Source organism: Corvus cornix, chromosome 11 (assembly GCF_000738735.6).
Source record: "Corvus cornix cornix isolate S_Up_H32 chromosome 11, ASM73873v5, whole genome shotgun sequence".
Lineage (NCBI taxonomy): Eukaryota > Metazoa > Chordata > Aves > Passeriformes > Corvidae > Corvus > Corvus cornix.
In genome coordinates, this window is record NC_046341.1 from 4,945,394 (window position 1) to 4,964,394 (window position 19,001).

The following is a 19,001-nucleotide window of genomic DNA, read 5'->3' on the forward strand; positions in this document are numbered from 1 at the left end:
ACTATAATAACTGCATTCACCAGATCAGTATAAGTAACTTCTTTTCTTTGTTTTATTGCTTAGAAAAACAATGCACCTCCTCTTAAAACAGCACAATTTTGACTAACAAAAATGGACAAATTAAATGCAAGGAAAACGTGCTGAGTTGTGTGCTCCAGTTTTACTTCTGCTATGCAAAAAGTTTATTACTTATTGTCTTAAATCTGTACCCATGTGCTCAGTCACATGGCCAAAGAGATGTTTTCACTGTGCTATATGGGATCACTGGAAACAACTATATAATTGCCCACATCTGTCTACAAACTGCTTTACATCTGCATAGACATGCACTCTGTTGGAAACAGGACAACAACAGCCTTGCTCATTTGCAAAAAGTTCAAGTGCTAAATATGTATTCCAATTTTTTTAGTTATAATACTACCTAAGTGAGAAAGCTTAAAAAGAAGTCATCCATGAAAGACGCAGATCTATAAAAATTAAAATGTTTACCTTAAAAAAATTTTTTTCAGTGTTTGGGTTTTTAAAACCCTATGCCATGAATTCAAAAATACCAATTAAACAAATTGAAACACAACACTCTAAGAGTGTTCTGAAAGCAGACAGACGAAACATTAATAGAGTGTAAGGAGTTAAATAATTTGAGTTAGTGTCTCATATATGTGTTTTACCATAGTAAAGTACACTCACATTTTTTATCCAAAGAATAAGTGTCTTTTGGATATATGTGCCCAAAAATAAGAAAGGGGTTGGTTTTGCTGACCTGACAGACCATTCACTAGGCACAAGTGATTCACCATCAGCTGCATTTGGGAAATGAAGATGTAACAGCGTTTTCTTCTCAATCTCAAACTGACTAGTTTGCTGAGCCTGTTGGGGTATGTAAAAGAACTGCTGTCACTTCAGAGCAGACAGTGAACCAAAAATTACATGATTTTCTCAAATGAAATTCATGACTAGTGAATCAATTTCCACAGAAATAACCCAGTTCTGCATCATCAGGGAACTCCACGGGGTAAATTCAGTGAGTGTTTGCATTAGTGGCACATGAACTCCCTGGTCCAGGGCAGCCAAGTGTGAGGGAGACTGAGGGAGATACATAAGTGACACTTCCCTGTCCCTGCAGCACTTTTGTATCCTACATGACGTTCAAAAATACTAAACTGAGTTTAGTTTTGAGGCCAAGTTCTCTGTGGAGTCAGCTGTGGACAGCCTGTCTTATTCTCCAGGCTTTCCTGTGCATGGAAGCAGTAGAGAGAGGCAGTGAGATTCCAGAGAGCTGGACATGGGCAGGGCTGCCAGGTGACTTCCCAAAGACAAGGCCAGCAACATCCAGGGAAATGCCACTGGCAGCACAAAGGGAAGGGATGGGAAGAGCAGGGGGCAGGGATGAATAAAGAAGTTCCTTGTAGAGCTTTCAGAATAGAACAAGTGGTTTGGGATTAGGAATGCTCTTGAAATGGCTGTGTGTATTGCCCAAATTGTACATCCCTGCTGGTGAAGCGACTGACGTATCCATATACCACATGGGAGAGTTACTGCTTCTTTGAGCTACACTCACACAAAAATGAGCAGCACACATCTACCAAAAGGAAGGATGCAGCAATCCTGTTCTGTTCTAGGATGCCATCCTTTTCCTGGAAGAGAGACACAACCTTTTGCACCAGGAGCATTCTGGAAAATTGAGAATATTTTCACTTAAGGGCCAAACCCTCAGGTATCTTTTGGTTTTAGATACCTGAAAAACTTTTCACTGGCATGTTGGACATTTCCCTAATCATCTGAATCAAAAGCTGTAGATTTAGTGTTAGTAGAAGTCACAACCTTACACCACTGGCAGATTCTGGTAAGTTATTCAAACAGTGCTATACTCGTAGCTTTGCACAACCAAAGCTCTCCAGCACTGTAACAACCAAGGTCAACTTGGTTGGTTGAAGTCCTGTTTTTAAAGTTACTTTTATAAAAATACTTAGCCCTAGGGCTTTTAATTTTCTTAGTATATCTACCATATTTCTCAGCATTTGGCATTAAAGCACACTGAAATAATTTTATAAAAGCAATTTTTTAGTTTGACTGTTCCAGAGTAGACTGTCCAAGGATAGATAACTTACAATACACATCCATTAATAAAATTGTAACATAGCCAGAAAACAGCTGTGATAGTACTTTTAAAAAAAATTGTACCAGTTCATCACCCTGCTTTGCCAAAAGTGAGATAAATGCTGCTGCAATGAATTTTTCCCTTTGAAGGTCAGTGTCCATACTGTAGATGGAATGAATCTTTGCTATTCATGCTTTACAAGAACAGTATTAACATTCATGAACGTTTCAGCTTTAATCATGCGATGAGTTTGGTTAACAAAATTCCAACTCCGTGTCTTCTGTGGGTACCTCTTTCACAAAGCAAATAATTTTTTTTCTATATGAGTGTGGACCTCCTGGACTTCAGTGTCTGTGACCACGGTGAGCCGTGCCAGTGGAAGCCCTTTGCAGTACAATGTCTGATCAACTCAATGCTGAGAACAGCTGCTGAAGCGGGTGAGCTACTTACAGTGGGGTTGCTGATGTTGCTGAAATTGGTGCAGCATAGAACTGGTGCAGTTTTTCAGAGCTCTGCAGTGTACAAGGCTCAAAGGTCAGACTGAGAACGCTGGTTTGCAGGACTGAGAACTCCAAAGAAACTTTCAGTCCCGTATAGGATTTATTAAGCTCATTAAAATAACACCCAGTCCTAAATGAGCCACAGCTTTACTTACTCTCTGTTGTGGCTCTTGAAACTCAGAGTGTGATTCCCTCACACAATAGCAGTGAGAAGCCACAGATCGAAAGCAGCTGCCACCATGTTTGCAGAGGGGAACGTGCTCTGAACAGTCGGCAGTTTCTGTCCCAGAAGTGCTGCAGCTACCGGCTTACCCCGTACAGAGATGTCTCTGTTTGAGTCACAGGTTCAAGTAACCTTCTCAGAAATGGAGCTACAGACGAGTCACTTCAAAAGAAAAAAAAGAGCCTTAAAACTGACTGTAAACCAGCCTTGGTTCATCCTCTGTCTCCCTCAGTTAGGCTGTATCTGTCTCTGCAAAGCCGTATTGCACTACCATATAATCAGAGGAGGAATGAAAAGTTAGGTCTTGCTATCAGTTCTTCTGTGAGATCTAAGGCTTATCACACAGCTCCTCTGCTAACCCTGAGGCTTACTTCTCAAGTACTTTCCAAATCTTGAATAAGTGATGTATCAACTACTAAATACCTGTAGGCAATCCCCAGATATCCCCTCAATGCCTGTGAAAGTGTACGTATTTAAATGCACATCCAAAACATACCTTGGTGATTTCTCACTACTAAACAACATCCCTGGTGTCTAACCCAGAACTTGGAAAGACCAATTGCCATTACACTGCAACTTTTAAGATGCTTATTATCGTGGAATGGCTGCCTTTTGGTGGTAGCAGGAGCAACAGCAGCTGCACATGAAGTAAGAAAGATGTTTAGGAAAAGTTCTGTTAAATCCGTTCTGAGCTCCACAAATTCCTAGAATTAATAAGGGAATCCGGACATCTTACAGAAGTGTTACATTAAAGCAGAATTTATTTCAGTTAAGTGAAGGAATTCTGCCTTGTGGCTTGGGGATTAAAAAAACCATTAAAAAATATTGTCCTTGGTTTATCAACTGTCCTTTGGACACGTATCTTCAAATGGACTGTAGAAAATCAAGGGTTGTGTAACCTAAGATATACCAGCAATGCAAACTGCATAGCCAAAATAAAAACTATATGTAAACTACATATCTTATTGATCAGTAAGCAAGACCTTCTTTTCCCTGTAAACTAAATAGGCTATAAGATCAGCAGTTAATAGCAGGGGAGGAAATTGCATCATTCATGGTACAAATAGAAGGTTCAGTTCATGTTAAAAGGAGACTTGCCTTTCTCCTAAACAGAGCAGGTTGTCAGTGGTGTTTGACATGAGTGGATGAAGCACAAAAACTAACAGCAGCACAGTTGCAAAACAATTCAAATCACAGCCCACAGCAGCTTGTCAGTAAGTGGTCACCCTGTGCCACTGCAATATCTGATACCGCTTCTGAGAGGCACTCACTAGAAATACTGAAAGTGATGTCATGTCAGAAAGCCAAAGCACAGGAGGGTCAAACAATGCAGGAAAAAGATCTGTCATCCTTTGTGGTGCCCAGGACAAAGCTGGGGAGATGCTATTCAGCTGGGAGAAAGAACAGTCTTCCATCAATTCTGGCAATTTCTTAATGCTTCCTGAGGCAGCAAGAGGCAGCTCATACGAGGTTATGGACTACAACTGCTAGTCCACACGTTGAGCCATGCTGCTCTTCAATGAAAGCACATTCTCAGTTTAACAAAAGACTGATGAGAATAATAATGCAAAGCTTGTGATGTGTACAAAAAAAAAAAGGTGTCTTCCTTGGAGCTTGTAATTTTTATTATCTTGATCCATTTGATAAATGCCATACAACAGACTGTTCACACAGACCTTAGTCAGCAGGAAGAGATGACAAGGCCACCTTGGCACTCCTGCTTTAACCCATCACCTGATGCAAGTGCATGGGAAGGGCACTGGAAGTCATTTGCTGCTGGTGAAAAGGCAGTGGATGAGTCTCCTTCCAATGGCCTCCAAATGCTGAGTGAGGACATGGGAGGAGCAGAGCTCCCTGATGCTCCTTCGTTCCTTTAGGCCACACAGGCAGCCTGCTTGGTCTGTGACCAAATGGATAGAACACTGTCAAGTTCTTCATCATCTCTACCATCTCCTTTTCTGACTGCTGTAGTACATTGGTTCTGACTTGTCAGCACAGTAGAAAAGGATGAACCAGTGCTAATATTTACTGAACACAATAGTGGAAGTTTTTTTCTCAACTTTTCAAATTTTCAGGTTGTGAAAAGCTTGAGTTTATGTGCCTGGACTCTATTACAGACTCTTACTGCCAGTTACTGTAGACAAATCATACAGTTCTACTTGCCCCTCCTCAGCCAGTATTTATCATTCCTTTAAGCACTTCCAGGTTATTTCCACTGGAATCATGTGAAATCATTTTGGTACATAAATGTAGTTTTCCCTCTAATTCCTAGTACTTAATTTGGGACCCAAAGCTTCCCTCCTCCTCCCTGTATAGATTTTGATATGTGAGTCATATTCCTATTTAATTTCAAATAGGAATTTGAAATATTTCATTTGAAATTTCATAGCTTTACTGCTGTGTTGCACCATTGCTGAACCTAGAAGTTTGCTACCTCCTCTGCATATGTAGAGATAAATTCAGTCACTTCACATCAATGAAGGCCTTCCCATGCTGTGCCATCCTAAATTCATGCATTCCCATTTGCACTGCAGTCTGCTACTCCTCCCTTACATTAATCACCAAAACACTTTGTGATCAACATCTTTGCAGTTTCTCTCAGAACCCATTTACAAGCCCTGTAAGCATTACTGTGGCTTTTCCTTCCATGTGAGCCCTACTTCTCAACATTTTTCCAGCACCTTTCCTGTCAGATTTCCTGTGCTAAAACACCTGAAACCTATCACAAAAGATTTCTGGAAGACAAATTCATTAGGTGTATTAATGTCATTTCATATTTTGCAAAACTGTCCCTTCCCCAAAAACCAAAAAAATATGAGAGCAAATTTCAACTGCATAACATTTAAAGGCAAGTTCATTAGCAGAGTAAAACAAATTTTACAAAGTAGTCTTTTAAAAAACTGTGCAATGTCACACTTTAAGATCTCTCGTACTACTAAGAATAGTAAGATACATGAGCAATGCTCTCTCCTTTGTTGCAGTAACTGCCAAGTGATGTCACAAAAAAGTTCATTGTGTATGTGTGAAAGAATTTGACAGGTCAGGCTGGTCAGTTAGAAATTAGACTGTTTATATATCAGTATATTAGTAATCACCATTTCTGGAAAAAAACCCCAAACAACAAAATAACCACTTGATGGGCTTGTTAAAAGTTAGTGGCTTTTTGATGTATATTCAGGTAAGGCAGATACTGTATAGACAATTCTGTACAGTATTAAGGAAGCCTATGAATACTATCCAAAATCATAAATGTGGGAAAGCTGTGGATAAACCCTTTTAGATGCTGAAATGCTTTTCTCGTAGGAGAAACCTGGTTTTGTTCATCAGAAATGTATTATTCCATTAATGTAACTTTCCAGTAACATTGACTCAATCATTTGCCTCATGCCATGCATTTACTGGAATGTTTTCTAGTTTATCTTTAACCCTTTATCCCCAGTTATTAAGTAGAGCTACAACAAGGAGATAAAACTTCATTTTTATTACATATGTTTGATTCAGTGTTCAGTTCACCTCCTCTCTTCTACTCTTTTGTTTGCTTCTACCACACACTGCAACTTGTTAGAAGTCTGGAATAGGCTGTCCTGGGCAGTGGTGGAATCACCATCCTTGGAAGTCTTCAAACGGCATGTGGATATGGCACCTGGGGACGTGGTTAACAGTGAACACGGTGGTGCTGGGTTAATGGTTGGACTCAATGGTCTTAGAAGACTTTTCCAACCTTAATGATTCTATGATTCTAAATCTGGACTGTGAGGGCTCTAAACCAGAAACTGAACTCACTATTCTGATTTGTCCTTTGCTTTGCAAAGATATTAATTGACAAGGGTTATGAATTAGAATACTAGGATACAGCTTGTAAGGCAAGTGTGTTTGTGATCTCTGCAGACTGTATCAACACCTTAGTCAATAACCATGTTTGTTTAATGACTGTAGTAAGTACAAAACTAAGAACTGCCATACGAGGTCAGACTAAAGGTCCACTTAGCTCAACGTGTTGTATATTCAAATAGAAATTAGTACTGGATGCTTAGGAAACAGCATCTATAGAGTAAGTGCTGCCCTTGCTCTGCCCTCACAGCTACTCATGATTAGCAGTTTAAAGATTGGTTTGTGCTGAAAAGCATAAAGGGATCAATCCGCCAAGAACCTGTTTTACCATTCTTTGAAACCATTTACAATTCTGATTTGCGCAACATCCCATGGCAAAGACTTCCAAGATTTAAATACTGTGAAGTACTTCCCTTGTCTCCACCACTTGCCTAATTATTTCCTTTGCTGCATATCTTTTCTTGTGCAATGAGAAATAGCATTCATCTCTGACTTAACTAAACATCCCCATCTGTCTTTTCCATACCATTCAATCACTTCTTTACCCAGCCAGAAAGTTGTCATAAGGTGTCATTTCCCTGACAGCCACTCCATCCCCTGCAACACCCTGATGGCCCTTCTCTGCATTACTTCTAGCTCTGCGTCTCCTGGCAGCGGGTGCAGTACTGCAGAGGTGGAAGCACCATGTTCCCCAGGGACATAAGGACGATAAGCTTCTCTTTCATTCTCAATTGCTTTTTTAATCACATGCAAACTTCTGTTCGTCAGAAGTCTGGTCCCATGGACTGGACACCCATTAGGAGCTGAAACACATTTTCTGGTTTGGTTTCTTCGGAAGGGAGTGTGGTCACTGCTCTCCAAGACAATGCCGTGATGCAAACAGAGGTGTGGCAACTGGGGCTCACGGGGAGATTCACTTCAAAAGCATGCACCTGATCCAAATTAAAATATTAACATGGACACACCCTCAAAACTTCCACAGTGATTCCAAGATTTCCCCAGAATAGTAACAGCTTCTTCAGGGCTCATTTTTATGCATGTATAGTGAGGATTATTTTTCCTTTGATCATAAGCTTGCATTTGTAAACACTGAATTTCAGTTGCTGTCATTCCGCTCTTCACTGTCAACCTTTGTCTTGACAATTATAATAATAATAATCTAGAAATTATCAAGAGTAAATGTGATTATTTTCAAGTAGTTGATGACTCTGTTGTACAACACAGGTCCCAATACCAGTGTTTGAAACCTCTGTTCATAGACACCTCTCTGTAAACGAGGTAGTCTAAGAGATGACCAATCCTTCCGGACCATAGCTTGGTTTTGTTATGTTATCAGCTGCTCTTGTGGGGTCTTACAAAAAGGTTTTTTGAAAAACCATTTACACCAGCCAGAGTCATTCTTCTGTACATATTGACTAAGAGATCTGTGAGATGTCCTATAAAAATGTTAACTGTTGTCCAAACCAAGACATGTTCACATGTATCTGCTAATTCTATTTATTTTGACAGGTGCTACTAATCTGCATGCAATGGAACTCAGACTTAGTGCTGCATAGTCCCTCATATTCCTTCTTAATCCATTGGGTATGAGGCACACAGAAGTAATTAATATAAGATGATTTCACGAAACACCAACAAAATCTAAATAAATGCAGTGAAGAGCCTGAAGGAAGAAAATATCCTCATCATTTCTGGTTTGCTGCTCTGAAGGAATGGGGTGCAAATTTTGGGGGTATTCTGTGAGACATCTAGGAAAGCCCAAGTAGGGGAACTGCTATTTTCAGACAGAAGTGTCTTTCTGACAGACGTTTTAAATGCTGGTTTTGTTTTAGTGTTTTGTTGTAGTCTTCTGCTCATACTGCTACCCTTTACCATTTTGTAAGAGTCAATCTAATTCCTCTTTTTGGTGAGGCATGAGAAGAATCATTCTTCTCTACACAGGTCAATCATATCAATTTCTTTTGAAAGCCTTTAGAGACCTAATAGATTTGCAGCAATGTTTTATATCAGGACTCATAATGAGATAGTATTGAAATAGTACTGTGATCTACATTTGCTCTGTGTAATAGAAGAAAACAGACTGAAGTGTATTTCCTTTTAGTGTTGCAATACTACCAATGTAAAGTTTTAATAATAAACGAAGAGTGGGATATTGTAATTCAACAGGCAGAAAGGATGAATTTCCTTTTGTCAAAACCAAAATATTTGTATTTGCATGAATGTATGTTACAAACATTTGACTTTAATTATATTGTTCTAATAGTTTGAATGCAAGGAACAGCAAACTATTTATTAATATTTTTTTACCAGTGTCAAGATGCCAGTGCCATAAATGTGCTGCAAAAACTATCTGAAAATTATATGGATAAGAAGGAACAACAAAAAGGGATTGCACTGATGAAAATGTACAGAGCCAAGAAACTGTACTAATGCTAAAAGTCAAAAGAATGGACAAAGAAATGCTATTTACAACATAGCTGGCCAGTACAATCACTCCATTGATTAAAAAAAAAAATAATTAGCCCATTTCTTTCAATATTAAACCACATTTAAATTTTGCCATTATTTGAGCTATCTCTCTCTAAATATTTTAACTTTCAGAAGCAATTACTAAACCATGAGTTTATTGCTGGATTTTAATATTCAATCAAAGACCAGCCCAAAATAAAGCACTGTATTTTTCATTAAGGAAGTATTAGAAAAAATGACACAATTTTAATCTTTTGATCGTTATGGGCAGTGAACCTGGACACTGAAGGGAAGGAAGCCTGTTCAGTTCAGTAGCTTTGGTGGTATCTTCACTTCAAATGTTCTGGCTTTTAAGAGTGACAAGGGTGTATTTCAGTGTCCCTCCCAAGCAGGAGCACACTTAAGACTTGTACCTTGAAGCAAGCTACACTTGAGCCAGATAAAACACTTTATCAAGATTGTAACAAGGAATCAATTGGTTTTTGGTGTCCCAAAATACGCTCAGCAGTTCACAAGGTAAAGGAAGTTAGGCTTGTGGTAACAGTGACGCTGTAGGTAAACAAGACAGTCATTATGGGCATTGAAATGTTCCATATGCAGATCTACACTGGAATTTCTTAGTAAGACAATGAATACTGCCAGAGTTATCCAGGTCCACTTTTGAACCTCACTCAGTAACTTTAATTTAGAGAAGTCCCAAGACCTGGCCAGAAGGGACCTCTGGTTAATTCTTTGTTACTGTCTTTATACCCAAATTTATACTTCAGATAATTGCCCAGTTTAGGATTGAAGAATACAGTCTGCACTGCAAATCACACCACGTTTGGAACAGAGTCCTGAAAATTTTCACCAGGCAACAAAATTTCTGGATTTCTACCGACTAAAGGTAATACTGCTTGGAAGTTACTTGATTTTGAGGACAGTTGTCTTCTAAACACTGATTTTGAGAATAGATCAATGATAATGTATTGATGAATAGCTGATTCTTCAAAATAGTTGTTAGTAAAGCTTTTCCACTAAAAAAAATGGAAAGGCGTTTGAGATGACCAAATCTCAGAGCTTGTGAGTGCCAGCTCAGTATTACTGAAATCAATGTTGCATACACAGTTTGCCAGTGTACAGAAGGAGTAGGTGCTTAAATGTTCTATATTCCCCAAGTCCTACTTCAAGCCACTGTTTTCTGCTTGTGAAGTCAGTGCTACTCCTTCACCACAGATCAGTTGTATCAATACAGAGGCTGATTTGACAAATAATAACCTTTACTAAAACACACCATCTTCTTCCAAGTCACCTCTGTCTTAGAAAATACACGTGAAATAATTAAAAAATAGATTTCTGCTTTTCAGTTCAATAAGCAGATTTTAAGTATGTATCTCTGCTAAAAAGTGACTCCATTGAAAGAGATGCAAGATGGAAAGCACAACGCTCAAAAACTTGCATTTCCTTGTAAAGCAAAGATGATTTTCTAAACCCTACATCTCAAGCCAAACCTTGCACTCAGAAGTTCAACCCTGTTCTCTCCCATCTGCATGTCTCCACATGTCAGAGATTCAGCAGCCCAAACAGTGCCATTATTATCTTCAAGTTTTGACTTTGCTGGTACCTGAGTGCAGGTATAAATGGGAAATACTGCAATTATCTGGAAGTACATTATCTTTCTGGTGGATCACGTGAGCTGAAATAAACTGCAGCTCGTTCCTACACTGCAGCATAAACAGACTAAGATTGAATTGAAACGTGTCATTGTGGTGGACATGCTCCTGTCCATGGGCATTGCATCATTTCAGTAAGAAGATGCCATTTTAAAAAATGTCACTTTTCCCCTTTAATGCAATAACTATTGAGCTTTAAAGACCTGTTTTATTTTTGTGATCCAGAAATGCATACATGTTAAGACCCCTTCAGAGATTTGGCTGTAATCTTTAGATCATTTACCAAAGGTGTTGTAATACAATCTGACACAATAGTAAAATACCACTTTAGATTTCAACGTCATCACCCCTGAAGGTCTAGTAGTGTTCATTGCATACAACCCCCCAAAATGTTAAAAAAAAAAAAGCATCGAGATGAGCTTAAAGAGCATCTCTGTGATACTGATAACCACATATTCATCAATAAAGGGGTTTTTATTGCAGTAAACAGGATGCTCTGGGCTAGGAAAAAAGTTAGGAGCACTGTTCATATGGAATTTTTCCCCTCTAAACCCATCTCAGACTTAAAATACCAGAGTCTGTGAGATAACTGTCTGGATTCAGATAATGTAACCAATTGTACATGGAAAATGAAAAACGTTACTTCAAGTTACTGACAACTTTAATGTGAATCAACAAACTTGGTATTTAAGAGTAAGTACATTTCCCTTTCTGTCTGTTCCCCAAAAGAACGACCATTTCCTGTCAGTGCATCCAACAGTGTATGATGAAACACAAGGCAAACCAGTGCTGCCTTACTTGAAGGCTACTCTGAAGACCCTTTTTTGTCAGTCCTTTATTTTCAGATTATTATTTCTAAGGAAACATGCACCATAGGTCTTTAATATTTAACAGGTCTCCTCTTAGGAGGAAAAGCAAGATAAAAAAAAGGAATATTCCATGACACTTTCACCCACTCACAAAAGCTTGAAATCATAAGCACGTGGAACTCAAGCAAAGCCAAACCATTATTTCATATAGCCTGAGAATTACACTAAAACACACACAACACTCTTAACTGGTAAAGGAAAAAAAATGCACTTAAAAACTTCAAAACTAACACCTACATTTTACCATATACATTTTACCATATAATGGAATAATTAGCTGTAAAATGTCTTGGTTCTAACACACAGGTCTAGAACTGACTACCAGTAAACACAGAACTCCTAATGGGTGTTCTTTTGCTTCTAGAATAAATTAGTACCTGTTTTACAGTCCTAACCCAAATGTTATAGGTGGTATTTCAGATGATTAAAAGCCATTTCTAACTAGAAAAAGGCACCTACCTAGCCAAACACGGAGGTTATTTTGTCTGTGATCTTATTTTGCTTCAATATAAAGACAGTAATTGAATTTAAGTTTAAAAGGTTGAAAAGCCTTTTAAAATAACACGACAGTAGAAAATGAATGAACTGACAGGAAAAATATGTACACCTATTTCCAAAACTTCAAAATTTATAGAAGTTTCTTGGGTGTCACCAAAGTATGATGAGTTCATATAGGCAATATATACACTGTACTTTTTCCATGTGCTCTATCAGGACTTCTATATTGTGATTGGCTTTATAAATAATTTTGCAGCCAGTACTAAATTCTCCAAATTGCAGAGTTAATTATTGGTATTATTTGATGAAGTTCAGTAAGAATCCTTAAAGGATTTGGATATTACTAAGGAGTCAAAGAGTAATCAGGAGTGCACCATACCTTTGGAATGTCACCATAAGACCCAAGTTGTTTATTTACACCCACAGCCTCAAATTATTTCAAGGTAAAATCCTGAAACTGTTTAATGGTCATCCTGCGATCCACCCAGTGTTTTACTAGTTCAAGACCTTGGACTGCTCTGAGGGCACAAAGCACTTCATCTCATGTGCAAACTGGTGTGGGACATCCCAGAGCTAAGAGCTTCTTTTTAATAAATTCCCTTGATGCAGTTGGTTTTTTGGGAAGGGGGAAAAGCAGGGAAGCAAAACTGATTCATTTTTTAAATGAGGCCAGTACCATCTACACAATTGCTACCTATTAGACATACAAACTCTTCAGCTTTCTAGACATTTCTTCTGACCTCTGTCAAGTAGAACTTCCCAGTGAAGATGCAAAATGCAGACAGATTGATAACTGAAGCCCTGCATGTACTTTTTGCCTCATGTCCAACATGAAGATGAAGATTTTACACCATGACCAGTTAAGGTCATTTTCCAAACACCTCACACAACGAGAAAGGAACAGCCACACCTCTTCCACCTACCTGATCTGGTGGAGACAATTCTTCCATATTGTACAATGATAAGCAAAAGTATTTCAAATGGAGTAACAAAGAAAGGAAGTGATTCAGACGCTTTGAACCACAGTACCAAAAATTCACATTCATCCTGTGTGCAAATGCCTGCAAAGAGACTGGGCCTAACTGTACCTGCAAACTGGGCTGTGATTCTGCTCTCTCGCAGGACACACCAGGTGACTACTCAAGCAACCTCACTTGGATGTCACACAATGACACAGCCCACATCCAACTACCAAACGTCATCGTCTTACAACACAAAGATCATAAAACAGCAGAATTTTTAACGATGAGTCAGAGCTAAACCAGCATGGCTACCATTAGCCTAAGACATACTAGCTTTATTTCTTTCTGTAACTAATCCAAACATCCAAATATAATTCAGACTACATGAGGCAAAGATCTCCTATGCAACCCAGAAACTACTAATACTAAAATTGTATTGCTAACATTTTGGGTCAAAGTTGGTCTTCACAGAACTCCCATTGGCTATTCTAGAGTCACAACAGCAATACAGCTGACATACAATATCCTTAAAATTACAAAGTTAAATGACAGATACTGCAAAATGGGGGGGAAAGGTCAATGACACTATTCAGATCATCATGTACTTCCGATAATTTAACACACGTAGGAGAGTTTAAGTACTTCAGAGGAGGTCTGTGTCACACACAGTAAAATACCATCCTAATAGAGCAGTGTCATCCCTTAGTGATGACCTCGCTAAAGACTTTGAAAGACAATGACAAAGTGAAAACTGTCTACGTGAAACCTGTCAGATACTGCACTTCTTGCACTTGAGACCCTACAGCTGATCATCAAGATCATCAAATGGAGAATAAATCCAACCATGTCCAAACAACCACAGAAGCAGTTCCACACCCAAGCACGCCCTGATGGTTGGCACACAGCTCCAGCTGGAAGGTGATGGTTTCTGTGCTAGCCCTTACACTATGCACTCCAGAGAGCCTCAATACAAATGGCCATTTCACCAGGAAACGTGGAGCCTGAGGAGGTGCCCCAGACCAAGAAGTGTAGGACATCCAGTCATGTTTGGTGTTTTTACCCCTTCCACCCTGGTTCCACTTACTGGCACTGAATATTTCAAACACCCATGTCCAGTCTGTCTTATTTTTCATTTCAGCTTTCTCCCTTCTTCTTCTCTGGCGTGGCAAGAGTGGCTACACTCGTTCTCGGTTGGGGCATTACAACTGGGTGCCGGAGGTCAAAATTCGGCTGGGTCTCGCCCACTGCCCGCCGGCTCCTTTTTCCCTGCCTGCCCCCGACCCGACGGCCGTCGCCCGATGCTGCCCCGCCGCTGTCGCCGCCGCCGCGGCCGGGGGGGCAGCGCACGCCGGGCTGCGGGGCCGGGGGCCGCCGCCCGCCCCACCTCGCACCCCGGGCCGCCCGGAGCGGGGCCCCCGCCAAACTTTGCGGCCCGCGGGGAGCCGGGGCCCGGCCCGGCCGCCGCCCCCGCCACCCCCGCAGCACCCCGGGCAGGAGGTGAAGCAACCTGGCGCCGGCTCCTGCACTTTGCACAGCGGGCGCAGAGCCGCCTCCATCCCTGCGCCTCCCGGCAGCGCTAAGGCGCATTTTTTCGCACTAATCTGCACATTCAGCACGTCCAGAGCGCCTATGACTTTACCTGGACTTTCTCCACTCTCCGGGCTCATCACACCGCGATCGCCTCCCCATCCTACCGCTAACTCTCGCTCTCCTTCACTCCTTCCTCCTTCCCTCTTGCAAGGCCTGCTAAGATCAAGCCCGATGGAAAGTAGAGAGAGAAAGAGAAAGAGAGAGGCAGCGGGAAGGGAGGGGAGCCGCTCCATCCCTCCCTGCCCCCCCCCCGGGCACACACGCCAGCCCTTTTCCCCCCACCCCAGCCCTTCCTCGGCGATTTCCTCCGCTCTTCGGCAACTACGAGGGCTCGGCGGAGCGGCTCCGAATGCGCCCCCGCTGCCCTCGGCGGCGCCCCGGCCGGCGCCCCCCCCCGCCGCCCGCCCGCCCCGCGGCCCCCGGTACCTCGTAAAGGTCCCCCGAAGCCATGCTGGGGTGCGGGACTGGGATCCTCCGCGCCGTCTCCCTCTCTCCACCTCTCCCGCTCCCCCACTCGCTCTCTCTGTTGAGTAAACTGTGTTTTGCAGAATGACAGGCTTTGGGGCTGGCTGTGCGCAGAATCAGAGGCGAGGAGAGCGGAGAGGCAGGCGGGGGCTGGCGTAACCAGCAGCAGCAGCAGCTCGGGCGCACAGCGCCGGGAGCCGCGTCTCCCCCGCGGCGGCGGGGCCGGCGCCCCCCGCCCTCCGCTCACACCCCGCCCGCCGCCGCCGCCTCCCTCCCCGGGCGGGGACCGGGACCGGGGACCGGGACGGGTCTCCCTCGCGCCCTCCCTCCGGGAAAGTCCCCGGGCCGCTTCTGACGGCGGCCTCCTCTCCCTCCTCCTCCTCCTCCTCCTCCCTCCGCCCCCCCCCCCCCCGCCTCAAACTCTTTCCGCGGCTCAAAATAAATAAATAAATAATAAAAAAATTTAAAAAAAAATAAAGATAGAGGGCGGGTGGGAGGGGTGGGTGCCGGAGCGGGCGCTCGGCGGAGGGCCGCGCCGCCCGCCCAAGGTCACCACGGGAAAGGCGGGCGCGGGGCCTCGGGCGGGCCCTGCCGGCACCTTCCCGTCCCCCCGGCGCCGCGTGGCCGCCCCGCCGCCCATGGCCATCGCCGAGGGAACCGCGGTGGCCGGAGCGCCCGAGGAGCGGCGGCCGGGCAGCGCGGCGGAGCTCAGGGACACCTCTCGCCCCCGCTCCCCGCCGGGCACGGCGATGTCTCTCCGCTGCCCCTCAGCCATTTTTCAGGTTCGCCCAGCCCGCTCGGGATATGAAAACCAGCGGCCTCCCGCCCACTTGCCCTTTCACGTGGAGGCGGTGGCCGGAATTTTGGAGCGGCTGGGGAACGCGCGGCGACACGAAGCCATTCGGCCATCGCCACTTTAGAGCTGTCCGTGTCGTTTCTCGGGAGGAAAAATGCCGCCCCATGGCCGCTGGCGTCCCCGCGGTGCTTACCTGAGAGACGGGGAACGTACGAAGGTGATGCCAAGTGAACCGGGCTGCACCTTTACCGACCACCGGCCTTCGCCGGCCATCACTGCAGAGCTCCTCCTGCGCGCAGAGCCCCAGGCTGAGGAGCTTCTCTCACAGCAACGCGGCCGTGAGCGACCTGAGCCCGGACATATGCAAGAACGGTCTGGACGCAATCCCGTGCCATGTGCTCTAGGATGACCCTAGAGCAGAGTGGTCGGACCAGATGACCCACTAGCATGACTGATGCTGTGAATTGCTGTGAAGAGGAATGAGCTCATGGTGACAGGAAGCCCCACTTTGCACCAGTGACGGACTCTAGAGGAGGCAGGAGCCGGGGTGTGGCAAAGAACCCGGAGTAGGATGCCGTGGCCACCGTAAAGGTAAGGGCTGCTTCCTGTGGACGCTGATGAGCCCCGCGTTGTGTTCCTGAAGCTTCACGCTGTGGAGGATGTGCTTCTACAGGTAAGGTGTTGAACGTTCTCTAGGTATTTTATTTATTGATAGGGAAGAGCACCGTGGGAGTGTTCTCTGACCAGCTCTCCACACCTTGGCTCCGTAGTCAGCCACCTCTAGTTGTTACTGGATTTCAGACTCACTGTTCTCACCTCACAGCAGACCTGTGGCAGCCATTCCCTGTAACCTGGGATCAGTGGTGGATGTTGCATGGTCTGGCTTTGCCATGGTTGTGGCTTTTGTTTGTCTTCTTGTGTTTGTTATTTTTCCCCTCTTGATTTTCCATGTGAATGTGAGAATTGGCACTGCCCAGACTGTTACCTGAGCGCAGGTTGGAGAGGTTTATTGAATGTGATAATGGTTAATAAATGTCGCTAGTATTGAGTGCTGAATTATTTCCAAAATTTCATTAATGACCAAAAATCTTGGTGCAGTTCAAGTAGTGTGAAGCCAAAGACTTTTCTGGCTGAGAGGATTCCTTTTTAAAATACCAATATTGGGTGTTTTGAACATTGTCACTTTTTATCATGAAAGTAGAAAATCACACATGCACATCCAGCTCTTGCTTGACCCCTTCTCCTGAACTGTGAATATTACCTCTGGTGATTATGAACTTGCCAGCTAACCAGTTTAGTATTGACTTAGAATTCAATAAAAACTATCTAATGGTAGTTTGGAGCTCAAAGACATTTATGGTTTGTGTGGTCTACAGGGGCGTGTGATGATGTCGGACTCCTAAGGACAAGACACTGCTTACATAAAACGTAACTATTTTTTTGTCTTGACTGTAGAAGAGTTGTCCTCTGCTTTCCAATTTGCCAGCAATATTTGGATTGTTGGGATTTGATATTTGAAATGTAAAATGTTGAAAAGATTAGGAAATATTGTAAACTACCCATGCCTAGTAATTTCAATAATTAATGCAGCAAATACTTCTTAATTGCCAAACAACGCATTAATTAATAATCACACCCCATGGTTTCTTCTTAAATCAATTATTTTGTCTTATTGAAAGTGATATTTATTGTTTACAGTAACAAGTCAGCTCATTGAGCCGAATATAAGAATATATCTATCGATAAGTAGGTGTTTAAATACATCTCTTCAATGTCTGCTTTATTACAACTACATTTTGCAGCTTTCCACAGCAGTAAACAAAATGGCAGTCAGAGCCAGTGAGTCATTTTTCAGATGCATACTAAAATATTAGTTCTCTGAAAGTGTTGGCTTCCTTCATAGTATCAACTCTTTCCAAAGGTGTCTTTGGAATTAATTAAAAAAAGTCCCTTCCCAAGCTGTAGAAGAGTATAAGTCTTTCATTTTGAGACAGGTCTAATAATCAAACTATTCTTTCTGGGCTTTGCTGTTCCCATGTTCCCGACAGTTGAAATGAGACCACCTCACCCTGTGCCATATCAGAAGAAATCTCCATGACCTGGTCTATATTTTAGACAATTTCATTGACATTGTACAGTGTTTACGGTAACATTGTCAATATTGTTGCTGCAAGATTTACAACCCAAACAAATAGTAGTTTGGAAGTTTTGAAAGGATGAATGCTTTAGTGAATACTTTGAAGAGGGGAAACATCTTTTTCCTGATTACTCACTCCTGGTTTCAGAGTGCACAGTCCCTTGGGATGTGGTGGTTTGTGAGTCAAGAATGAGGAGTATAAAGAGGACTTTTGCAATTGTCAAACCCAGGAAAAGTTGATTATGGTTTTGGTGTATTTCCCTGTGATTTAGCAGAAGACAATGTTTTAAGTTTTAAAAAATTCAAGTGACCTTCATTTGCCCAGCAGGTCTTTATTGTAACTAGACAGGGCAGGCGGTGTCCCTCTGAGTCTTGTGTAAAAGCTAGAAATGCTTAAATTTATGATAATTTTTTTAGGGTTTCTGATAATAGATTTTCTGGGAATACGTCTTTTCCAATTTTATTTGCCTTTCAGTGGTAATATCTATGAAATGAAATCGCAGCAAAATCCAGACTGTTGTACAAATTTCAAACTCTAAACTTAATGGTTTTGCTAAGTATGTGATTATTCATTACTCTTATTGTTTCGCTGCCTTCTCCTATTTCCCATCCCAAGAGAGTAATGCAGGCAAGGGAGGCATTCCAAGCACAATACGTCACATTTGAACACTTCTTTGGATTTGATGGATGCTCTGGTTTCCACTACTTTATTTGAAGGAATTACCTCTCAGTCTGAATAAACTGAAAAGTAAAACTATTCTATTCCAGAAAGAAAAAATACTGCTGTCATATCTGGGCCATTGATTTGTTATTGACTGTTTAGTCAATCAGTCCAAGGCTATACAAATACGTGGGGACTGTACAGTCACTGACACAGTTCCCCCAAGGAGTGCAGAAGAGTACTTGAAAAC

General features: G+C 42.5%; 1 protein-coding gene across 1 annotated transcript in view; it reads right to left on the minus strand.

Annotated features, from left to right (window-relative positions):
• The window catches only part of CDYL2 (chromodomain Y like 2), a 59,691-nt gene extending 44,302 nt beyond the window's left edge, over window positions 1-15,389 (minus strand). Inside the window, exon 1 of the mRNA XM_039558233.1 lies at window positions 15,119-15,389. Coding sequence (XP_039414167.1) covers window positions 15,119-15,142 — 24 coding nt within the window. The 5' untranslated portion in view covers window positions 15,143-15,389. The remainder of the gene's footprint in view (window positions 1-15,118) is intronic.
• Window positions 15,390-19,001: the final 3,612 nt, after the last annotated feature.